Source organism: Hyperoodon ampullatus, assembly GCF_949752795.1.
Source record: "Hyperoodon ampullatus genome assembly, chromosome: 13".
In the NCBI taxonomy this organism is placed as follows: domain Eukaryota; kingdom Metazoa; phylum Chordata; class Mammalia; order Artiodactyla; family Ziphiidae; genus Hyperoodon; species Hyperoodon ampullatus.
The window spans coordinates 27,535,894-27,560,491 of NC_136926.1; the positions used below are offsets into that span (position 1 = coordinate 27,535,894).

The 24,598-nt window shown below is 58.8% G+C and overlaps 2 protein-coding genes across 2 annotated transcripts; both read right to left on the reverse strand.

Annotated features, from left to right (window-relative positions):
• Nucleotides 1-967: 967 nt before the first annotated feature.
• Nucleotides 968-2,200, reverse strand: GSC2 (goosecoid homeobox 2; the record flags this gene model as incomplete). The annotated part of the gene is made up of 3 exons (XM_079717647.1): nucleotides 968-1,072; nucleotides 1,590-1,843; nucleotides 1,945-2,200. 3 exons carry the CDS (start codon nucleotides 2,198-2,200, stop codon nucleotides 968-970), a joined length of 615 nt encoding a protein of 204 aa, XP_079573773.1.
• A 14,887-nt stretch (nucleotides 2,201-17,087) lies between these two features.
• SLC25A1 (solute carrier family 25 member 1) lies at nucleotides 17,088-19,473 on the reverse strand (the record flags this gene model as incomplete). Its single annotated transcript, XM_079717366.1, has 9 exons — nucleotides 17,088-17,341; nucleotides 17,558-17,631; nucleotides 17,710-17,825; nucleotides 17,917-18,021; nucleotides 18,165-18,249; nucleotides 18,628-18,766; nucleotides 18,852-18,951; nucleotides 19,020-19,127; nucleotides 19,389-19,473. The coding sequence occupies 9 exons, from the start codon at nucleotides 19,471-19,473 to the stop codon at nucleotides 17,227-17,229; spliced, it is 927 nt and encodes a 308-aa protein (XP_079573492.1). The 3' UTR covers nucleotides 17,088-17,226.
• Between the last annotated feature and the right edge of the window lie 5,125 nt (nucleotides 19,474-24,598).

Below are 24,598 nucleotides of genomic sequence, written 5' to 3' on the forward strand. Positions count from 1 at the left end.
GGGGACAGCATTTTCCAAGGCAGTGGAGGGGGGATTCTCCTAATTGAACCTGGTCCCGCCCCACAGGGTGGCAGAGATTGGCTTCTGTGAGGGAGGCAGACACTCCTGCATGGAAACCCCAGAGCTAGGAAACCAAGGATCCCCACCCAAGAAGCAGCTTCTAGAGGCCAGTGCAGGGTGCCGGGCCACGATCTGTGGGGCAGTCTGCTCTGCTGGGCCCACCCTGGCACAGGGACAGAGGACTCACTGGGCTGTGACAAGCCTGCCCCCTACTCCCTGGGAAGGAGAGGAGGGGCAGGTCCCGGCTGGGTGTGGAGTGGAGCCACGGAGGACTTTGAGTCTAGACTGCTTTCTCAGAGCTTGTAGTGGCTTGTTTATTTCTCAGTATCCACACAAGACTCACAAGATTGAACAGCGGGAACGGGGCTTCTGGAGATTACCTCACTCAGCCTTCTTATTCCGCGGGTCAGGACGTCCAGGCCCCTGGCACCAGCCCCGGGACGCAGAGACCCCACCCGCCCAGCCTCTGGAGGGGTCTAGGCCAGTCAAGGGAGCTGCGTCCCTGCTGAGGAGATAACTGAGGCCAGCAGGAAGTGGGCGGGGAGGAGGACGCTGGGTGCCACTGTTGACAAGGGGTGGCTCCTGTCCTGGGGTGGCTTGGTGCCTCCTGGGGTGTAGTGGGGGGTTGAGGAAATTGATCTGCTCTGTGCCCCGCACCCCACCCCCGAATCTCCCCGGCCCTCCTGCCCGCTTGCGCTTGGAGCATCAGTGCGCTCTCCTTCCGCGAGGCGGGTGGGGCGGGGACACACGCAGAGGGGCTCCCGCGTTGAGCTCCAGGGCGCAGGCAACTGGGCAGACACCAGGTTAGAGGCTGGCGTCCTCTACCAACTCCTATTAGGGTAGGTCTGTCCTCTCCCTGAGCCGGCCTCAGAGGGTGCCACCGAGCCCAGGAGTAACTGTGCAGCCGTCAGCAGCTCTCCTTCGGGGGCTTCTTGGCTCCCGGCAGGAGCCTCGCGGACGCCGATGTGCGCTTCTGGTGTCGCCACTTGGCACGGCGGTTCTTGAACCAGACCTGAGGAGGAGGAGGGGCGCTCAAGCAGGTCCAGCCCCGGACCCGCGTCCCGCGCGTTTCCCAAGTGGACCGGCCGGGGCTTCGGGACGGACGCGGGCTGCGGGGCCAGCCCCGCGCAGCGGCTGCGCCACCGTCCCTCATCCGCTGCCGATGGGGACCGGGGCTCGGGCCGCGGGACCGGGACCCCTTTCCCACCCGGAGCGTTCTCCCCGCCCGCCCCTTCCCACCCACGCCTTCGTCCGACGGCGCCCGGGACACCCCTTCAACAGCTTCGCGCTCTTCCGAGTTCCCCAAATTCCGGAACAGAAACGCGCGCCTCATTTGTCTTGGGCCGGGGTGGGGGATTAAAACTAAGGAAAAGAAAACGAGCCCGACCTCTGCTCCAGCCCGCGCCCTTCCTCCCGCGCCATCCCCAGGCGCCGCTTCCAGGGACCCACCCGGCTCCCCTGCTTTCCCGGGGCCTGTGCGCCTCCGCCCACCACGCGGGGCCGGCTCTTTCAAGGCTGCAGGCACCCACCTCCACGCGCTCTTCGCGCAAGCGAATGCGGCCGGCCAGGCGCTCGCGCGTGCCCACGTCGGGGTACTGGTTTTGCACGAAAAGCGCTTCCAGCGCCTGCAGCTGCTCCTCGCTGAATATGGTGCGGTGGCGCCGCGTGCGCCGCTGTGGGCCAGGGCCGCCCTCGCCGGGCGGCTCCCCGGAGCCCTCGGTGGGTGCGGCCAAGGGCAAGGGCGCCGCGGGCCCCAGCCTCAGCGGCCACGGCAGCCGCGTGCCTGCGGGACGAGGGCGCGGTGAGGCGCGGGCCGGGGGCCGGGCTCCGCTCCCCGCCACGCCGCCCCGAGTCCCTCAGCTCCCGCGCCCCGCGCCCACTCACCCAGGCCGGCGGCCGGCTCCGGGGACCCGCGGGGCGCCGCGCGGGGGCCGCAGCAGCAGCAGCAGGCGCAGGGCACGGCCTCGGGCGCCCCAGGCTCCTGCGGCTCCGCGGGGCTCTGGCGGCCGGCGGCCGGCGGCGGGCGGGCGACCCGGGCCGGGGGGCTGCTCTCGGGCAGGCCGGAGAGGATGTGCTCGATGGAGAAGGGGCAGGGCCGCCCGGGACCCCTGCGGCCCGCCGCGACCCGCGCCGCCGCCATTCCTCACGCCCGCCGCCGCCGCCGCCGCGGGAATATATCCGTCGGGGGGGCGCGCCGTAATCCCCGAGCCGGGCGCCGCGTCCACGCGGGTTAATCCCGCCGCGCGGCCAGGAGCGTGCTAATCCCCGGCGGCGGCGGAGGCGGGCGGGAGCGGTCGCAGGAAGCCCTGCGCCGCTAGTCCATGCCCCCGACTCGCAGGGCTGGCAGAGGCGCGCAGGGCCGCCTCCACTGCCCGCCGGCACCCGGTCCAACCCTGCGGCGTGGGCAAGGGCCCGAGGACGCCTGGACCACGGCAGCCCCTGGGCGCGGGGCCGCCTCCTGGCCCAACTCCTGGGTGCCCTGGTCCTGTAGCCACCGCGGCCAGGGCTGGTTCCTTGTCCCCTTCGGGGACCTACCAGGTGGAGGAGCAAGTCTGGAGAACAGCCCCCCCCCCCAAACTGCACAGTCTCCTGGCCCCCAAACTCCTGAGCCCCAACCTCAAATGGGGCCCAATACCCTCGGCAACCCCGCGGTCCCACCGCACTTCGGCCCAAATTCCCCCGCCCCCTCCACACACATACTTAGGAGCCCGGGTCTCAACCTCGTGGAGGAAACGGGGGTGCGGGTGGGAAGCTATCTCTGCTCATCACTAAACCCGCAGCCCCACTGCCCTGAGCCCCCAATTCTTTGCCTTTTCTCCTGGGCCCCATCGGAGGCCCCACTTATGTGCTCTGGGGAAACTTATCATCTGCTTTCCGGTACTTCCCAGAATCCACCCCAAACCATTACCACCCCCTCCCCACCCTCATCACAGCCATTCTTCTCAGGAGCTGACTCCTCCTGTGCCCACACCCCCACTCCTCAGCTCCGTCCACACCATCCCTCCGGGTCATTCTGCCCAACTCTGTCGGTGGCCTGCACTTTGCCAAGTTCCAGGAAGACCATTTCATCCTCATCTAAGCAGTGTCAGATAGCTGGCCAGGACTTCTGCTGAAGGCCTTCTCTGGACCTCTGAAAAGTTACTGTGTGGCTCACAGGACAGAGCAGCAGACGGCCTGGCTTCTGCCCCAGCTGTCACTTCCTGGCTGTGGGATAGGTTCCTTCACCACCACCACCCCCCTGCCGTGCCTCAGTTTCCCAATCTATAAACTGGCATAATAATAGCGACCTAACTCTCAGGTGCTTGGAGGGCTCAACCAGTTACTGTGTGCGAGGTTAGAACCCCGCTGGGCAGGGGCCTCCATGAATGGCAGGTACCATTAGGGGGGCAACACACGGTCTCATGCTTCTCCTCCCACCTCACACACCCTTCAAGCTCCCTTGCTGACTCCACTCTGGTGTCAGTGAGGACTCTGGACTTCAACTGACAGAACCTGCTGACTCAACTGTCATAAGAGTCCTGACACCAGCTGCCCAGGATCTGTTAATCTGGAAGCTCTGTGAGGGAGCCACCACATCTGTGAGTGGGCCACCTCATGGTCACAAGATGGCTGCCACTGCCCCAGAGCTCCCATCTCTTCCCCCGTGTCCCTTTGGGTGACCCTGGAAACCTCGCCCAGCCAACTTCCCTCGCAGAACCATGTGCTCACCATTAGATCAGAGAGGAACCTGGGGGTCAACTACCCATCGAAGTCAGTTCCTCAAGGATGGGGGCTACAGGGTCAGTGGTCATAAAGGCTGGGCCCTGGTTGTTCCTTTATCCCTCCCCATTTCTGAAGCTTCAGACACCACCTCTGTGCCAAGGACTCCCCAGTTGATACCTCCAGCCTGACTTCTCCCTCTGCTCCAGGCTCTCATCTCCCTAAGTACCTGCTCCATGTCCCATTTCAGCCACCAATGAACATCTCCCAGTCACCATGCCTGGGGCAGACTCAAGATCTCAAAATCCATCCCTTGCTTGGTATTCCCCACCTTGATAAATGGGTCGCCTACCCACCTATCCACCTTGGTAGATGCACCATCTCTCCACCTGTCCACCTCTGCATACACCCTATGTCTCCACCAGTCCACCTTGATAAGCGGCCCACCTTGATAAGCGGCCCACCATGATGCATTTCAAAGATGTCAGCAAATACTTTGACACTCCTCCCTCCAGGAGGTGAAATCTAATCCCCTCTCCTTGAACGTGGGCTGGCTTAGTGACTCGCTTCTAACCACTAGGAGGCAGCAGCAGTGACACTGTGATTTCTGAGGCCAGGTCCTACAGCTGGGTGACAGAGCTTCTCTCTCTCATCTTGGGATGCTTGTTCTCCGAGCTCAGCCACCACGCTGAGAGGAGGCGCCTGCAGCCACAAGGAGAGGACAGGCAGAGCAGTTCCCGCCAGCAGCTCCAGCTGAAGTACCAGCCAACAGCCAGTATGGAGCACCGCCAAGGGGTGAGTCAGCCTTCCGGTGGCTTCTGTCCCGGCCACCATCTACTGCAATCGCAGGAGAGGGAAAGTGAGAACGGTGAAAGGCAACAGTAGGAGGTGACTGTGGTGTCCTCAGCACTGAGTGTGAGGTGGCTATCATGGGCTCTAGGTAACCAGACGGGTCCTGGTACTGGAATGCAATGCTGCAGATACAAACCCTAAACCATGGGCACTGGCTTTGTGACCAGGCAGCCGGGGGCAGGGGGAGTGGGAAGGACCCTGCTGAGACTGACGGTGGGTCTTAGGGAAGGTGAGGAGAATGTACTGGAAGATGGAGGGAAGGAGACCCTTGTTGTGGAGTGGCAAGAAGTTTAGCAACATTGTCACCTGTCATAGAACAGGAAATAGGAAATGTACCTGGTGAGGCAGATGATGTAGCTATGGAGATGCCCAGTGCGGGTGTTGAAGGAGCTGCCTGGCTTCCTCTAGCTCCCTACAGAGGAAGGAGAAAGAGATGTTCAAAACAAAGCAGCCAGAGTTAGATTTACACCTACCGCATGTATCAGCAATTCCATCCCTGGGATTCACCCTGGAGAAATGAAAACTTGTGCTCACACAGGACGCTGCCCATGAATGTTTAGAGCAGCTCTAGTCATTATCGACAAAGCTTGGAAACAACTCAGACGCTCATCAGCTGGTGAATGGATGAACACACCGGGGTCTGGGGTCCACGCACACCAGGGAGGAGCCCAGAGTGACAGCGACACGTGCAACAACACGGATGGACCTCACACACATCGTATTTAGTAAAGAACAACTTTCAAAAGGCTACATACTGTATGACTGCATGTACTGGACACTTTGAAAAAGGCAACATTGGAGTGATGGCGATGTAATCAGTGTTTGTGGTGGGGGAGCACCCGAGGGAGTGGGGGTGGGTGCTGAGGGGAGGCTGGTTCCACTCTAGCCCAGGGGGTCTGGGGCCCCCTTGAGTGAGGTCGGGGTGCACAGCCTTCTTGGCCAAGGCAGCTCCCACCAGTGATGCTCCAGGGAAGGGGCAGCTGCAAGTCACCAGCTCACACCGCTAGGGCACTTCCTGCAGCCCTGCCACCCTCAGCCCACCCACTCTCACGTTAAGTGCACTGAAGTCAACTTCCCCAGGATTCTGGTTGGGCATATTTTCTGGATGTAAGTGGGAGAGGAAAGCTAGTGGGACAGGCTGCGGCTGCCATGGTCCCAAGGCTGTAACCTGGCGCCATCCCCCTCTCTTTATCAGATATATAATGTACAAATATTTTCTCCGATTCTGTAGGTGGTTTCTCCCTTTCTTGATGGTGTCTTTTGAAGCATAAGATTTTAAGATTTTGAATAAGTTGAGTTGTTTTCTTTGGTTGCTTATACTTCTGGTGTCATTTCTAAGAAGACATTGCCAAATCCAAGATCATGAAGATTAACCCTGATGTTTTACAATTTTATAAACTATGTTTTCTAGTTTTAGCTCTTACATTGATCCATTTTGAGTTAATTTTTGTGTATGATGTTAGGTGAGGATCCAATGTCATTCTTTTGCATTTGGATATCCAGTTGTCCCAGTCCCATCTGTTGAAAAAGATTATTCTTTCCCTCCTTGAATTGTTCCCCACCCCCCAGTTGCAAATCAATTGACCATAAATGTGAGGACTTACTCCTGGATTCTGAATTCTGCTCCATCGATCTATACATTTATCCTTACTGTCTTGATTACTGTAGCTTTGCAGTCAGTTTTGAGATTGGGAAGTGTGAGCTCTTCAACTTTGTTCTTTTTTTCAACATTGATTTGGCTATTCTGGTTCCCACAAGCTTTCAAGTGAATTTTAGGACCAGCTTATCAGTTTATTCGAAGAGACCAGCTGGAATTTTGATAGAGATTACATTGCATCTGTAGATCCATTTGGGGAGCCCTGCCATGTTAACAACATTAACTCTTCCAATCCATGAACATAGGATGTCTTCCATTTATTGAGATCATCTATAACTTCTTTCAGTAATGTTTGTAATTTTCAGAGTATACATTTTTTACTTCTTTAATTTATTCTTCAGTATTTTGTTCTTTTTGATACTATTATAAATGGAATGATTTTCTTAATTTCATTTTCAGATTGCTCACTGCAAGTCTATAGAAATACAATTGATTTTGTACATTGATCTTGTATCTTGCAACCTGCTGGATTTGTTTATTAATTCTAATAGTTTTTTGTGGATTCTAAAGGTTTTCTATATACAGGGTAATGTCATTTGTGAACAGAGATCTTTACTTTTTCCTTTACAACATTGGTGCCTTCTGCTTCATTTTCCTGTCTAAGTTCCCTGGCTAGAACCTCCAATAAATCACGGAACAGCAGTGGTGAGAGTGGGCACTCTCATGTTGTTCCTGCTCTTAGAGGGAAAGGATTCAGTCTTCATCATAATGTATCATGTTAGCTGTGGATTTTTTTTATAGATGCCTTTTATCAGGTGGAGGAAGTTCCCTGCTATTTCAAGTTTGTTGAGTGTTTTATCACAAAGAAGTGTTGTACAATCCATCTGGTTTTTTCAGGAGCTAGACTAATGAACTAAATCATGGGTTTGTTAGAGACCATCACCTGCATTCTTTAAGTCTTTAGCCATGACATTCGACTCTGCTATTCTTCCTAAGAGGAAGCATTTTTTTCATCTTGGTAGGGGGCAGTTCAGCTCTCACTTACAAAATAGGTCTTACTCTAAAGATCAGAAACCACTGTGGAAGTTCTGCCAAATGTTACATATGTCTATTCCAATTATGCATTCAGAAACTGGAGAATAGCCAGTGGGTAGGTTAGGAGCCCCCCGGGGTCCCCTGTGAGATGGAGTTGGGTCAGTACTCCATTTATCACCTGCCCTCTCTATATTCCCAATCCAACGGAGAGGCCATGATGGCACATTGGGTCCCAGGGACCAGTGTTAACATGGAGCCTGTATCCAACGGCTCTGAGATGGCCTGGGTTCTCCTCTTCTCCAGCATAAAATTACCTGAGGAAAGGGACATACGTACCTTTGCAGAGGATTAGGGGCATCAAGCCTACAAACACTCTCCACAGTGTTGCCGGATCCTTCCTCACGGGAGGAGACTTCAGCAGATGAAGTCTGGGTCTGAGAACTGGCTGGAAATTGAGCAAAGGATTGTGACACTCCTTTGGGTCTGGTGATTTCAGTCTTTCGCTCTTCTATTATTTTACTTTTTAATGTGATAAAAAATACATAGCATAGAATTTACCGTCTTAACCATGCTTAAGTGTACATTCACAATGTTGTAAATCATCATTATCATTTCAAGAACTTTCCCATCATCCCAAACAGAAACCCTGTACCCATTAAATGCTAGGTACCCATTTCCTCCTACCCTCAGCCCCTGACAACCAGGGGTTATGGCTGAGTACCACTGCATGTATACATCACATTTTAAAATCCACTCATCCATCAGTGGACATTTGGGTTGTTCCTACCTTCTGACTATTGTGCATAGTGCTGCTGTGAACATGGGTGTACAAGTATCTGCTCGAGTCCCTGCTTTCACTTATTTAGGGTAGATACTTAGGAATGGAATTGCTGGATCGCATGATAATTGTATGTTTTACTTTTGAGAACTGCCAAACTGTTTTCCATTGCAGCAGTACCATCTTACATTCCCACCAGCAAAGCACAAGAATTCCAATCTCTCCACATTTCACCACCATTTGTTATTTTCCCTTTTTTTTAAAAAAAAAAGTGTAGTCATTCTAATGGATGTGAAGTGGTAGCTTATGTTTTTGTTTTCTTTTGGTATTTTGGCAGCACGTGGGATGGTTCCCCAACCAGGGATCAAACCCAGGCCTCCGCAGTGAAAACGCTGAATCCTAACCACTAGGCCACTAGGGAACTTCCCAGTAGCTTGTGGTTTTGACTTACATTTCCCTAGTGACTATTTATGTTGAGCATCTTTTCATGTGCCTATTGGCCCTTTGTAGAACATATTTTTTTGGGGGAAATACAATCCAACCCTGCTGATTTCATGTATTAATTTATAGACCTCAATTTGATTTTGTATATACCTTAAGGCTTTCTATGTAAACGATGATATCACATGAACATATTATCTGCTAGTGTTACTTCTCCATCTACAATCTTTATGGCTTTCATTCCTTTCTTCCTTTCTTTCTTTTGGCACAGCATGGCTTGCAGGATCTTAGTTCCCCAACCAGGGATTGAACCTGGGCCCCGGCAGTGAAAGTGCTGAGTCCTAAGCACTGGACCGCCAGGGAATTTCCAGGCTTTCATTTCTTTTTCTTGTGTTATTGAAATGTCTAGACCTCCAGTAGATCGTTGAATAAAAATTGAGAAATCAAACATCTTTGCCTTGCTTCCAGTCTTAGAGAGAAACAACTCAGTCTTTAAGCACTAAGTATGATGATAGATGTAGGTCTTTCATAGATGCAGCAAAGGTTATATTTTTCATAGATGAAGGAAAACCCATCCCCTTGATTCTCCCAGTTTCTCAAGGCTCATAGCCTGTTCCTCCATCTTCAAAGACGGCAACAGTGGGTCAAGTCTTTCTGACCATTGTATCATTCTGACCTCTTCTCCCCCCTCTTCCACTTTTAAGGACCCTAATGATTACATTGGACCCACCAGAAATAATCTCCTTATCGCAAGATGATAAACTTAATCACAATTGCAAAGTCTCTTTTGCTATGTAAGGTAACATATTCACAGATTCTGGGGCTCAGGATGTAGACATCTTCGAGGGGACCATTATTATGCCTAGCACAGTTCGATCCCTGGTCGGGGAACTAAGATCCCACGTGCCACGCAGCATGGTCAGAACAAACAAACAAAAACTAAAAAAACCCAAAAAACAAAAATACGGTATCTAGTAATTTAGATAAGCCTCAAAAGATATTTTAAATGAGTGAGCAGAGTTACACTTCTCTTAATGGTAGAATCACTTGCTTTGGACTAATCCTCCTATGGATAACAATGATAAACTCTGAACAATATATTTTTTAAAAAACTGAAAACACTGTATATGAACAGGTAGAAACTAGAAGGAGAGTCAACACATGTACCAACACTTAGGACTTCAACATCTCTTTTTGGGGGGACACAACAGAAGCATAGGGGGACTAACCATCCCAGTTGCACACTGAGAGTCCTGCTTCCTGGGAAACTGATGAATAGGGTGACATGGGTGAGGGGTGGAGTGTTAAGCGACAAGGCATCTGGGTCCGTGGAACCCCCCCAGGGAAGCACTGGGGCAGACACAGGCTGCTTCAGTATTCAACTGTCTCGAGGAAGCAGGGACCAGCCTTTTAGTCCCTATGCCGGTCAGCCCTTGTCTGCTGTGTAGGTGGCTCCATCCAACATTCCAAGGTGAAGGCAGCTGTGCACCATTGGTCGCCAACACTCAGAGGAGCAGGATGGGTGAGCTGACCACTGAAGGGGTCCACGACACCATCCGCTGGTCCACACCCACCCACTGGTCCTCCTTGGTAAACGGCCTGCCTTTCCACCTCACCACCTAGGTAAACAACACCTAGACTTCTGTTCACCTTGGTAAATGCACACCTGTCCACCCAGGTAAGTGGCCCACCCACCCATGTGTCTCCATGACACCCACCTGCCCTCAGAGCTGCCCAAGCCTCAAAGTGCATGCAGTGCTGGACAATCCCCTACTGCCACCCCCAAATCTCACCAGTTCTGCCACCCCCTCAGTGCCAATGCAGATGCCGGCCACCTGGGCCCCCACAATGGCCTTTCTACATACTCCCGGCTACTCTCCTGGCCTGAGACCCTCCCCAAAGTGAGCCTGCTGTGGTGGCTCAGGTGCGCTCTGCATACAGATCCAATCACGGCACTCCCCTGCTCCAAACGCTCAGGATAAGAGGATCAGCCGCCTCATCTCCGTGCTCCCCCAGCCCCTGGACCCTGACACCTCTGTCCACCTGCCCCAGCTGGCCTCTGCCTCCTTCCCCCAGCTGCCCAGGCTCTGGGTCAGCTCCACCACTGCGCCCAGCTCGCAGCCAGCCCGGTGCTCTCAGCTCCATCCTGGGGTTCAGCGTGGCTTCTGCAGAGGGGCCTTCCCTGTGCACCCCACCTGCCCGCCGCCAGGGGTCTCAGGCCCCCTCCCCCTGCACACGCTCCCTCCACAATCCCAGTCGCTCCCGGCTGCCCTCCCTTCTGTTTCCCGGACTAAAGAACAGACCCAGCTGCTTCCAGGACTGGTCAAAGCTGGTCAGTGCCAAGAGACAGGGGCAGATGGGGGGCAGGGGCTCCGGGGGGTGAGGAGGGGCCAGAGGAGCGTCAGGGGCCAAGGGAATGGATCTGCAGGTAAGTCCTGAGGAACCACGGGCTTTGGACAGTCAGAGGCCGGAGCGCAAGGTAGGCCCAGCAAGGTCCAGGGCCGGTTTGGGGGTTAGGTCCCAGCAAGTGCGGAGGTGAGGCCAGAGGGGAGGCGGGGAGCTTGGTTCCTCGGCAGCCAGGGTGGGGGCGGGGAGGGGTCCTGGGCGCAGCTCGGGGCTGGGGAAGGCGGACTCGGGATGGAGGTGGGAAGCTGCCCCCACCCTCCCTCTCCCCGCAGCGCCCACCCGGGCCCCCTTTCCTGCCCCCTCCCTGGCGGGAAAGGCGAGGCCATCAGGATTCCCCTGATTGCTTTCTTTCATGCCGGTGCCTTTCTCAGCAGCAAACGCCAGCTAATGCCTCCTTTATCACGGAATTAGGGGATTTAGGGCCCACAGCACAAAGAGGCCCTCGATAGCAGCCGTAATCAAGGGCCAATCGGCCGATCTCGAGCGGGCCCGGGAAGAAAGCGAGCGCGGGGATTAGCGCGGCGGGGCCGAGATAGCATCGCGCGGCCGCGGGCTGAGGCCGCCGGGGAGGGCCGGCCGCGCCGCGGAGAAAGGCCGGCTTAGCCACTCGGCGCCGGGGATTCTGAAACCATTAGCGGGGATTAGCACGAGGGTTAATCTGCTTTGGCCGCTCAATTGTCAGCGGGACGAGCGCGCAGGGGACCCCTCGGTGGACCGACCGCGGTACCTCTGCAGTCCAGGCCACGGGCTGGTCTCGGTTTCCCCAGCGGTGACTGGGCCAAGCCCGGTCCCGAGAACCAGAGGAAGGGATGAACCCTTCGGTCCATCAGACCAACGGGTTACGCGTGCACCTGGCCCAGCAGGTGTGAGTGGAGCCTGGGTCTTGGCTGCAGCCTCCACCTCTGCCAGCCTCTGCGGGAGGTCCGGGCACAACCCCTGCCTGTCCTCAGGGACCCCTTCCCTTCTCCTGGTCGGCTCCTCCCCCATCCTGTTCCCCTCCGCACTCCACGTCTGGCTCCGTTCACCCCTTGTGGACTTGGTGCCGGCCTCCCCACTGAGCTCGGGTTCCAAAGCAAGGCACACACCCCTCCCCATCCCACAAGGCCAGGAGGCAGGTCGCAGACCAAGGGGATGCTGTTCGAGGCCAGGGAGGAGCCACTGCTTGCAGACCCTCCATCTCTCCCTTGGAATCCCATCCCAGGGTGTGGACCCCTGAGCCGGCTGACGTGATGCCACCTGCGGCCTCCCCAACCGCTTATCTTCAGCTCCCTCATTAGGTGGAACAGGGTGAGGACTGTGCAGACCTGGGCCTCCATAGATCCCAGAGAGGTCCTCTGTCTCTGCCTGGGTTTTCCCATCCGAGAAGTGGGGCTGACTGAGAGTAGGAAAGGTCCTGGCAGGAGGCCCACTGACCAGAGGTGCCACCTGTGTTTACTGCTGCCTTCTGGAGGGACATGCCCCAGGCCCCACTTCTTCTCCTGGGTTGGTAATGACAGGCTCCGGGAGTGGGGGACTTAGAGGGGTGTGCCTGCACCATATGGTTGCCCTGGCCTTCTCTTCCATGGGGATGTGCCATGGTCACCGTGCCTTACTTGAGCCCACGACTGGAAACAGGTGGCTGGGCTGGAGATGGCCAGGCAGGCAGGACTGGGCGGCGCCATCAGTGGAGAGGCTGGTGGACCTCCTGGTCCCATCCCGCGACCCTATCTCCTTTCCCGTGGCTGAGACTGGGGACTTGGAGCAAAAAGCTGCACGGGGAGGAAGACACAGAGGTGAGCCTCAGGCAGGCGCGTCAGGAGCGCCCGTGGCAGCGTCCAGCGTGGGAGTTGGACGTTGGGGAGGGTGGGCGATGGTGGCTGCGCCGGCCAAGCGCTGACTGTTGGAGGCTGCAGACGAGGTCGGGGCACAGGCGATCCGCTCCGAGGACCTGGGTCTGACGGCAGAGAGCAGGAGGGGCCTTCAGATTGCGGGCCGAGCGCATGCGCGGGCCTGCGCCGGCCGGCGCGCAGTGACGCCATCAGCGCGCGCCGCACGAATTCCGGGCGTGAGCGGCGCCGCTCCCGTCATCCTCGGCTGCTCTCTCTGTGAGGTCAGGCCCCGAGCTCCCTGCCGGCGTCGCGGGTTCCCGCCCCGGCGAGTTTGGTTCCTCCCTCACGAGCGGGTCCGGAAAGCTTCCTGAGTGTCTCCGGATTTCCGAGGCTGGGAACTGAGTCGCCCTGAAGGTCTGCGGCCTTTAGCTGACGGCACGCGGGCACAGCCTCTCCCCGCGCTCCGGCCCCGGTCGCGGATGTTTCTTTATCTCCCCGATCACAGCCCTGGGTCGGGGGGTGTTCCCCCGGGCCGCGAGGATAGTGGGCTGGAGGCGGGGCTCCAGGGTGCGGTCAGCCTGGAGGGCCGCCAAGGGCAGACAGGTCTGTTGGCCCGAGAGCTTGGGCCCTAGACCGCTTTTCAGCGGGGGGGGGGGGGGTTGGGCGGCAGGCCACTGCCGGCTGCTGAGCAGGGGCGCTGGCATGGCCCGTCTCTGGAGGTCACTTGGGAGATGACAGCCCTGTGGCCAAGTGGGGCCACCGGGCCAGGCCCAGCCAATGGAGGAATAAGTGGGAGTGGCTGGCCAGGCCGAGGAAACAAAAGTGACAACAGTTGGGGAGTGTCAGGGGTCAGGGCCTAGACCAATCTAAGCAGAGGGGAGGTTACTCTTAGGGATATTCGCCAGATGGGCGTGGGAAGAGGGGAGCTACAAGGCCACACCAGGGGCCACCATGTTTTCCATGGGTCACCCACTCTGTTGGCCTAGGCTACGTTTGTCCACGATCCTAGGTGTTCTCTGTGGTCCTCCCATTGTCCTTTTCGGCTAGTTCTCCGCTGTGCCTGCATCTCTCTCCTTGGCTCCGTTGCCAGATCTTAAGGAGGCAGGAGATCCTCAGACCCCCCTGATTCTGTGCCTTATACAAAGGATCCTGGTCCAGGGAATCTGAGAACACGTAGGAAGTAGAATGTCAGTGAGGAAAATACTCTGGCATCCTCAGCTCAGACTGTGTTTGCTGTGAAGGCTGAGGGCACAACCCGAAAAACAGATTTCTCTTTGTTGGCTAAAAGGAGAGAGACCCATTTGTCAGGAGTGACTCTTTGTGTGTGTGTACTAAGCTCTGATTGCCATTCATCACCTACACAAGGACATGGAAAAACCAGAGGACGCCTGTGCAATAGTGGGTGAGGAGAGGCCTCAAGGAAGTGGGGGCGGGGGGCCCTGGAGGGCAGCTGCCTGAGGGCCTCTGTGATGGGGCTGGAGGTTGGCCAAGCCCTGTCCCAGGAGTGGCCACCACCTCACCTTTTGCTCCCTTGGCCTGTGTCTGAGGCCATTGTCCAGGGCACATTTTGTGATGATCCCAGGCTCAAGATGATGCCAGATGGTGAAGGCTGCCTGAAGCTGAGTGGCTTCCAGCTGGGCACAGAGGCTCTGGCTGTGGGCAGCATATGGTGACCTGGAGTCTCCATGCTCAGCTCACATCTCTCCTCTGATATGCAGACCCAGTCACTTCCTGGTGTTCTCCCTGGCCCTGGCCTGTGTGTCCAGGTTGGTGGGGGATCACACTGGAAGTTGATTCTTTCGCCTCCCGACTGCTCAAAGATCTGCCCACGTCATTCTGCCCCTTTGCCCTAATGCTGCAAAGGCAAGTTCCCCTGCCATCGGCCTCCTCCCTACAGCCTTCAAGATCTTGGTTAAATGCAGCTGGGCTCCCTCCAGGCATCTGCCTGCCTCTCTAGCCACTCTCCACCTGCTCACTTCCCTCCAGCCTTGCTGGTCTTCTCTCAGCTCAGAGACCCTGCCCCTCCCCCTCCCCTCCACCCCTCCCTCAGGTCTCAGTTCCAGGAACTGAGGCTGCTCCAGCTATGTGTGAACAGCCGGGGCCAGGGTGGGGGACCAGTGGTCCAGTGGGGCTGGTGGATTCTCCAGGCTCACAGCCCCAGGGGACACAGGCCCAGCTCAACCAACTTTTCTGGCTGGGCTACCTGCTGTCCACCTTGTGCTGTGTGGCACAAGAGAGGGGTCCCTGCCCCTCCTGGGTACAGGTCCCCATGCCCTTCTTTCAGTTCAGTGTAGCCTGTCCCCTTCCTCCTCGTGAAAGGTGATGGGGACAGGACTCAGGGTGCAGCCAGTGAGCAGACGCCATTCCTAGAGGTCAGAATTCCAGGACACTTAAGTCCCCTCAGGGCCCAGCTCCTGGGCTCTGCCTGCTCTAGAACTACCTGGGACCCTGGGGCACTGCCAGCAGTCTCCCATGAGGGTTCACTCTGTGCAAAGCATTGTTCTAAGTGCCTTACAGACATGATATCATTCCAGCCTCATAGTCCACTGGAGTGGGTTCTTGTGTCACCTCATTTCACAGGTTGGGAAATGAAGATTAGGTAGCTTGCCTCAGCCTGTGAACAGGCAAGCTTTGCTGCTGGGCCCTTTCTCCTGCATCTCCTGTGAGCACTGAGGGCACACACACAGCCTGGCCCTTCAAAACCACATTCCCTTGCACCCTCAAGCCCACCCTCAGCCCCCAGATCTGCCCCAGACACCAGGTGCTGTGTGAGGTTGCTGGGGTGGGGAACTCTCTCCCAGAAGGAGCAGCTCCAGGAATGGGACCTGCTTGCTGGGAGTCTCCTGCGGGCAGGTAATTTCCCAGTCTGAGCTAAGCCCTTTGTGTGGCTTTTGCAGTGTAGTCCCTTGGACAGGAAGGTCCTTCGCCCCCTCACAGCCTGGGGCACTGGCTTATCCCATCCTGTTCACACCTCCTCCACCTGGCTTGTGGGTGGTGGTTCCCAGCCCGATCTGGGCCACAGGGGCCCTCCAGTTCAGGGTTCTTTGGCCCCCATGCTGGGCTGGGCTCCCAGCTGGGCCCCGGGATAGGGGGTCTTCAGCAAGAGGGACACCTTCCTGAGGTTGTGCTGTGGGGTGAGGGCTCTAAGTGCCCACCCCTTCCTGCCCCAGGGCTGCTACCTCCCAGACTAAGTGAAGGATTAAGAAAGGACCTCCTGGACTTCCCTGGTGGCGCTGTGGTTAAGAATCCGCCTGCCAATGCAGGAGACATGGGTTCGAGCCCTGGTCCGGGAAGACCCCACATGCCGCAGAGCAACTAAGCCCGTGTGCCACAACTACTGAGCCTGCGCTCTAGAGCCCACGAGCCACAAGTACTGAGCCCGCATGCCACAACTACTGAAGCCTGCGCGCCTACAGCCTGTGCTCCACGAGAAACCACTGCAATGAGAAGCCTGTGCACTGCAACAAAGAGTAGCCCCGCTCCCCGCAACTGGAGAAAGCCCACACGCAGCAATGAAGACCCAACGCAGCCAAAAAAAAAAACCAAAGGACCTCCTGCTCAGAGTCTCAGGGGACCAAAAGTTGGTCACCCCAAAGCAGTGCCCCTCGAGCAGACCATCACAGGGAAACCATGAGGAGGTAAGCTGGGCTGGGCCACAGGCTGCAGGACAGACAAGAGCCCGAGAGCACTGTCTCCAGGCGCAGCCACCAACGTGGGGCAGCTCTCCTCTGCCCACTCAATATTGCCTGCCAGGTGACCCTGCAGGATCTTGCCCGCAGGCCACAGGCAAGGCCTGGATGGAGACCAGATGTTCCTTGGCCTGGTGCCAGGCCTCCCAAGGGGCTAACACTGTGGCCACAGCTCGCTTGCCCACCAGCCTGCCTGGCCCCAACAGTGTCCTCGGGTGAGGAGTGGGCCTGCCCTTGGCAGAGGCGTGGCCACCACTGCCCACCCACAGATGGGCTGACACAGGGACAGGAGGCTGCAACAGGATCCAGTTTATTCTGCCTTGGAAGGGTGGTCCTGAGAGTGGCAGGTGCCACCCTCTCCTGGGCGGAGGGAGGGCCCAAGGGCTGGTTAAGGCCAGTGGCGGGAGAAGCGGGGGGTACGCAGCCCCTGGAATGCACTGAGGCCAGGCTGAGGCCCGGAGGCAGCTGTGGTAGGCCGGGGTGATGCCCCTGCTGCCCAGGGTGGAAGGCACCGGGCTGGGACCAGGCCATGGCTACAGGGCCGTGACCCAGACCACACAGGCACCCCGGGAAGTGGGGCACAGGGTCACAGGACACGAAACATGAAACACAGGCATACGAGTAAGCACGTGGACAAGTGGGCACAGATTCACAGGCCAGAGGAACACCCGGTCTCAGCTGAACACATGGACACCATGGTGGTATCATACAGACTACAGGGGACACATGGACTTGACGGCCACAGGGGACAGCCCTGGGCCATGGACTGTACGGGGGAAGGGGAAGGGGGCCTTTTGGCACGACTGCACTGGAATTGTGAGAAGGGGGCGCTGGGGGCAGCCCATGCGCAGACCCCGGGGCTCAGTCCGTCTTCCACACTTTGTTGAGCAGCTTCACCACCTCGTCGTAGATGACGAACACGATGGCCACGTCCAGGCACACCCGGCCCAGGCGTGGGACGGTGCCCTTGTAGAACCTGAGGGGGGAGGGTGAAGAGAAGATGAAGCCAGCGTGTCTGGAAAGTGCGGGTGGGTCCAGAGATCGGAGGGAGGAGCAAGAGCAGAAAGAGCAGACTCCCTGGAGACAGGACAAGGGGAGGGCCTGGGGTGGGTGGACAGGAGGTAGGGTGTGGCCCAGGTGGAAGGCGGGGGGCCTGGGGTGGAGACGGCAGCACTGCCCCTCCCCCACTCACGCCTTGGGCCCCTCGTTCCTCAGGATCTGCAGGCCGCAGTCCCACGTGTTGCGGTACTTGTGCGCCTCCAGGCCCTGCAGAACACCAGCAGCTGCGGGATTCAGCAGCCAGTCCCACCCCTTCCCGGCCCCGCCCCCGGCCCCCGCCCCCACCTGCATCCGGGTCTTGATCACGTCCAGAGGAGTGTTCCCGAAGACACTGGCTGCGCCCGCGATGGCTCCAAACACACCAGTGATGAGCGGGTTCATGGGCTTGTTGGGGTTGTCCCCTGGATGGGCGTGAGGGCTGCGGTCAGAAGGGGACGGAGGACAAGGGCTGGATTCCAGGCCTGGAGGTAGGGTCTTGGGGAACAGACGCACCTCGGTACCAGTTGCGCAAGGAGGTCATGACGAAGAAGCGAATGGCCTGGTTGGATCCCTGCTTCAGCACGGTGGCCGTGAGGCCCTGGTACGTTCCCTTCAGCCCTGGGGCGGGCAGGCACTGCGGTCACACTGACGCCTCCAGGCCCCGGCCCGAAGGAGCGCCAAGGCAGGAAGGGGAGGTGCCAGCCCTTTCCAGCCGGACCCAGGTCCCTAACCCCACCTGAGGGTAAGGCTGAGTGGCTCACCTTGTTCCCGCACGATCTCCCTGACCCCGTGGAAGAATCCTCTGTATTTGGGGCTGGGGGAGGTCTGGTCATGGATGAACTTCACCTGAGAAAGAGGGAAGCAAAGGCGCTGGCTCCCAAGGGTCAGGGCAAGGGCACACCTGGCCTCTGAGACACGTGGCCCCAGGATCAAGAGGGCCGCCTTACCGAGGAGCCTCCGCCGTCATGTCTGCTGGTTTTTCCCACAACTTAGGCAGCAAACACGTGTTACCTTATGGTTCGTGCTCATAAGTTTTTTAAGACCTTGTCTTCCCACTGCCTCCAGAATAGAGTCCAGTCCACAGAAGGCTCTTCCAGTGGGCCTCCTGCTCCAGGCTCCCCAGGCAGACCCCTGCCCACCTTGATGGTCTCCACCGGGCACAAGACCACTACCCTGGCCACCCCAGCACTCTCTCACGCCTGTCCCCTACCGAGACCTGCCCACCTTGATGGTCTCCATGGGGCACACGACCACCACGGCCTCGGCCACACCAGCGCCCAGGCCGCACAGCAGCCCGCGCGTGCTGTCCAGCCGTCCCTGGGCGTCCCGCATATGGTTGCTGAGAAACTCGAACATCCCGAACCTGGGGTGGGAGGCAGAGGCATGAGAGGGGCCGCCGCGGGGCCGGGACTCCCTCCCGCGGCCCCGGGGCCCCGAGCCCGCCTCACCTGACGGCCGCCTTCGGAATGGAGCCGTAGAGGAGGGAGCTGAGGCCGCGGTACAGGCCCAGGACGCCATGGTTGCGGACCGTCTGCCGCACGCAGTCCCCTGGGGGAGGGGGCGGTCAGCGACCCCACCCGCCGGCCTGCCCGACCCCGCCGGCCGCCCCCACTCACCGATGCCCCGGTAGCGCGGCGGGTGCGAGCGCTCGTCCAGCTGTAGCTGCGTCTTCACATACTCGGTGGGGAAGGTGATGCAGATTTCGATGCCACCCGCCAGGCCGCCTGCGGGGAAGGACCGAGACCCGGACCGCGCTGAGACCCCTCCCCCTCCCTGCCGGCGTGCCCCTCCCCCTCCCCCGCCCGGACTTTGCCCGCTGCCCGGGAGCCGGGCCCACGCCCCTCCCGCGGTCCTAGCGGGGCGCCCGGGGGGACACGCGGAGGGGCCCGGGCCCGCCCGGAAGCGCGGCAAAGCCGGTGTCCCGGGCCCACCCGGAAACGCGGCGGGGTCGGGTGGGGGTCGGGGTCCGCGTGCGCGTGCCCCACCTGCCAGGATCGCCTTCCCCGGGTGCGTGAGTGCGGCCTTTCCAGGCGCGGGCGCGCCGGCCGCGAGAGCGCGGGGCGCGGGCATGGCGGGCGGGGTGGGGGGCCCGGCGGCGGCCTCGGGTCCGAGCTCCTGCGCTCGGTCGTGGCGGCGGCGGCGGCGCCGGTTATGGGCCGGGGCGGGGCGGCCGCGTCGCTCCGGGGCTCCGCCCTGCGTAGTCCGAGCCCGGCCCTGCCCCCAGGCCGCCCGGAGCCCGCGGGAAACTAAGGCCGGGTGGGCCGGCGGCCCAGCCAATGACCGCGCGGGCCCGACTAGGCACCGCCCCCGGAGCCCCGCCCCCGGGGCGCGTGGGGCCGCCCCCTCCCTACCGGGAGGGCGGGGCCGCCCCGCACCCAACGCGCTGCGAGGCCGCCGCGGGATTCCAGGCTCCGGGCGGCGCACACGGTGGGGAGAAGACCCCTGACAATCCCTGCTCACCGCCCTCCCCCCGACAAGAGTCTCCGCAGCTCTACGGGCCCCTTCCGTCCACGCCAGCACCGGCGGGGAAGCTCGGCCCGGATAAACAGACTTTCATTTAATGTGCGAGTTACATGTTCTGTCCAGCGGGTCCGCGAAGTGGCCCGGGGGGTGGGGGCAGCTCTGCCAGCGCGGAGTGGACTGGGCGCCGTTCCCCTGCGCATGGGAGTACTTGCGCTCGACTCCCCAAGAGTGTAGGCTCCATCCAGCCTGAGGGCCCGGAGGTCGGAGTCCACCTCCTGTGCGGCGGGCCGCAGCGGTTGCCTCGGGCAGTCGGTGGCCGCCCCCGGCTCCGGGCAGCTCACAGGCTGCCATCACTGGGCTCCAGCAAAATAAATGATGTCCAGGCGTCCCGCCTCCCGTGGGTTCTCTGCGCTTCTGGGGTGACGCGCTCCTTGGGGAGGTCAGTGACCCGTAGAGGGTGCTGCACCCGGCGCCCTCCCCGCAGAAGCTGCACAAGGGAGCCGGCGGGGAATCCGGCAGGCCGGGCCTGCAGCGGGCCTGCTGTCAGCGAAGGGTCGGCCTGCGTAAGGAGAGGCCCAGGGTGAGGACTCCTGCTGCCCCCGAGTGGCCAGGGGTCCAAGGAGCAGGGTTCAGGCCAGCCCAGACCGCAGAGAGGCTGCAGGGATGGTGGGAGTTGCTGTTGTGGGGCCCCTGGAGGGCTGGCCAGGCTGTAACCTAGTTCCCACACAGACACCTACTTAGCTCAGTGGGCTGCGTCCATGCATGCCCATCAAAATATTAAGAAACAGACTGACATTAATGCTGGGTAGGCCTGAGTATGGAGGACACAGGTGTGGGAGGCCTGAGGCTCCGTGCTGCCTGCCCACACACTTCAGGCCTGTGTCCCTCCTGCAGCCTCTGTGCAGGGGACACCAACCGCTCTGTCTGCTCACGGCCAGGCTATCCAGGCAGCTTTCCAGTGCAGAGGAAGCGCAGGCTTGTTGCCCGGGGCCAGGCAGCGGGGGGGGACAGCAGTATTTGTAGCTGAGCAACCGCCAGGCATGCATATCTGGGAAGATGAGGCCATGCCAGTCCAGCAGTCCTGGAGCACTGACCTTTGTCCTCCCCGTCCATCCCACCCTGCCCGAAACCCAGCCAGGGAAGGGCAGGCGGTGTCAATCACTGCCCCACTCTCCTCCCCTCCCCAGGGGACAGGGGACTAGGGGCTACGGGCTGCCCCCTACCAAACAGGAGAGGAACAGGTGCCACCATGTGCTCCTCTCACTGCCACAGTCTCTCTGGGGCGTCCAGTCTGTCCACCTGCAAAGAGGAGGGAGTGCCGAGTGCCCGCCTGACGGGCTGCGTGCGGGCTGGGCCTGGGGTTGGTGGGGGGCTGGGCAGCAAGCACATAGCCTCCAGGAGAGTTAGAGCTGAGGCTGGGCACACGGGGCACCCACCATGACGTCTGTAACCAGGCAGAGATGGGGCGGGGGACCCTGGTGAACCCCAGCCGCCGCTGCAGCCCTGTGCCTTCAAGTGGGCACTTGGCTGCCAAGGCACCGGAGTGGTGGACAGCAACAGCAGTCCATGGGTGCAGCTGAGTCCTCTTCTGGACATGGGGACACTGCCAAAACAAGGCAGTGCTTCCTGCTTTCAGCCAGTCCAGGCTGCCCATCCCTCTTAAGGAGACCAGTCACCTGACACCTGGGACTCACCCCCCACCCCCACCCCCACCCCCCGCACCAGCCATCTGAGGACAAGCTTCCCCCCGCCCTTCCTCCAGGAATTCCCAGATGCTGCCCGTGCAGTGCTCACAGGCCTGTGCAGACACACGGACAGTGAGGGAAGAGGGTGAGGTGTAGCCATGGGGCTGCGGGGTGGACACACTGTGTTCTCCAGACAAGAGCAACTGTGTGTCTGGGACTCCAAACAAGCACCTGGGTGAGAAGAAAGTCACGTGTCCGGCACATACTCAGATGTGGGAGAGACCAGACCAGCCCGGACCAAGCAGAGACAGCCCTCCCCTCCCTCCATGAGACCAGGGCTGAGGAGAGGAGCCAGACAGTCTGAGCTGGGCCCATGGACTCCCCTGGGAGAGCCCAGGGGGTTGTTCCAGGAGGGTTGGCCCTCAAGCTTCCCGGATGAGCCAAGAGGCCCAGGGCCCGGTTTTCCACTCGGGAAGGGGCCCTGGCCTTCTTGTCCAGGCCCTCAGCCTCACAGCACTGTCCAGTTGGCCAGGCCCCCCACCGCCTGAGCAGCCCCACTCGAACCCCCTCAGCTTGTCCCAGACAAGCTCCTGTCCTGCCCTCCAGCCGTCTCTGCTTTAGTCTTTCCCATCAGTGATGATAACCCTCTGTTTCTGATGTTCAAGTGCCAAAGCAGTCATCCTTGGCTTCTGTCACTCCACACCCAATCCATGTGCACGTGGGGATGGCCGCCCACTCACCCCGAAGGATCACTGATGGCCTCTCACTCGAGTCAGTACCACCCGAGGGCTCCCGGCTCCCACCCCTGAAGCCCGTTCTCAGCAGCAGGCCCCTCACCTCAGGTCCCAGGTCCCACTGCGAGTATGACCTGAGGCCTGACGACAGCCTGTGCCCCCCGCCCCTACCCCCAAGGCCCTTCTTTGAACACTTGGCACGTTCCTGCCTTTACCTGCCCTGGCCGCTGACCCTCCCTTCAAATGTCCCCAAGACCTTGCCCCTGGATTCCTCTGGGCTCTGCTCAGGGCCGCCTTCTCACTGAGCTGCCTTGACGGCCCCACTGTGAAGCTCCACTGGCACCGTGGCCCCCGCACCTGCCCCACCCCCAAAACTCATCCCCTTCAAACACTGTGTCTATCGCCTGTCAACCTCACTGAATGTGAATTCAACCGAATAGGGTTTTTGTGTTTTGCCCACTGATAACTATTACCTGGAATAATGCCTAGCACACAGTAGGTGCTCAAACATTTGCTGAACGGTGAGTGTTCTATTTGCCAGCCTCCGGGCTGCTTCAATACCCTCCACTGTTTGCTTTACAATTCATTTCTAGAACTTCTACGCAATAGGAAATCTCATGTCACTGGACCTTGGTGGCACGCACCTTCACAGGCTCACAGGTCCCCGAGTCCTGGGACTCATTAAGCCCCCCCAGGCTCCTGCCCCGCGTAACTACAGCACCAGCACGAAGGCCCGACCCTTCCAAAGGTCTCCCGGGGTCCCCCTCCTGGACTGTTGCACGGCCTCTGTCCCTAAGGCCCCGTGGGTGTGGCTATGGCTCTGTCACCACCAGCCCAGTGGTCTCAGTAAGTCACCCAAGGGTGGTCCCATGGGGACTGACAGGGCTTTTGAAGGTCCCAGGACACAAGAGAGGGGAGGGCACTTGGAAAACCCCAAATACCAGCTGGCAATGGGGCCCAGGATGTCTCATATGCCAGTTGGGGTTCATTTACAGAGGGGTCATCTGCCTACCCTCTGGGTGACAACCGCCCCTTTGTCTGTAGTGCGTAAGCGCCAACGCCGGAACACCAGCACTGGGGCTTTCGCAGGTGGATTCTGAACAAGCGGAGACCTGGTGGGCTGCACGAAGCTGGTGGGGGGGACGTCGGGGCGCATCTGACCCACAGGCCAGGCAGGTGTTGGAGAAGTGGGGTGAGGAGGACTCCCTGTTCCTGCCAGGCCTGCTCAGGGGACGGGGGTGGGTTTGGGGTGTGCAAAGGGTTTGACGGGGTCCCCAGGGCTGTCCATGCGGGTGGCGCTGATGATTATCTTAACTGTACTTGTGCTCCCGGCACGTACTGTGTGCACACACGATGCTGATGTCAGGAAGTGAAGAAAGAGCCCCTTGTTCTTTATTTGGTTTTTTTTTGAGAGTTCTGTTTTATTCAGTGGAAATTTTTAGGACTTCAAGCCCAGGAGGCAGCATCTCAAGTAACCCTGAGCGAACTGCTCTAAGGAGGAGATGGGGGAGTCAGGATATATAGGAGTTTTGCAACAAAGGGCAGGTAGTCTGCACATCAAAAGATTACTGTTAACTAAAGGAAACCAGATATCTCAAGTTAAGGAATTTAGTGCTTTTCCATGTATGGGTAGATGCAAGAGTCTGGAGCCCCTTGTTCTTGAGCAGAAGAGGCTTCTGCTCCAAAGGGCTCTGGCGAGGCCGTTGGGCTGCAGGCCTCTCCAGGGCTGACCGGGAGGACCACTGCCAGCAGAGCCAGCTTCTTGGAGCTTTCCCACCTCCCCGCCTGTGGCACACAGCACAAGTTTTCTTGGAGCGAGAGGCAGAAAACGCAGATAAAAGTAATCAGCACCCAGAGATAACTGGTCGCTACCCTGGGGGGTGATCTTGGCCCGTGTTTTCTGTGTGATGTGTCACCAGAAACCCCTGGACCTGCACACTCACACATACAGATGGGGTTGTGCTGTTTCCCACTGAAACTGGAAACACCCTCTCCTGTAGCTCTGTCTGTTCATTCTGGACAGCAGGGTAGGTAGATTCATGACATATATACTGTTTAATTAACGCCTTGCTACTGATTGGACATTTTACTCTTTTATTAAACAATGCTTCACACATTCATTGAAGCTAAACCATGTGCACATCTTTACAAACTTTTTTCCACTCACAGATGATTCTGATATTGTCAGAGAGCTTCGAGAATCTTCCTGCCAACCGACCACAGAAAACCAACAACACCAACTGACACTGATTATGCCAATAAGGTGATACGATTTTAGAAAATACTTTAAGTTGGGATGCTACTAATAAAACT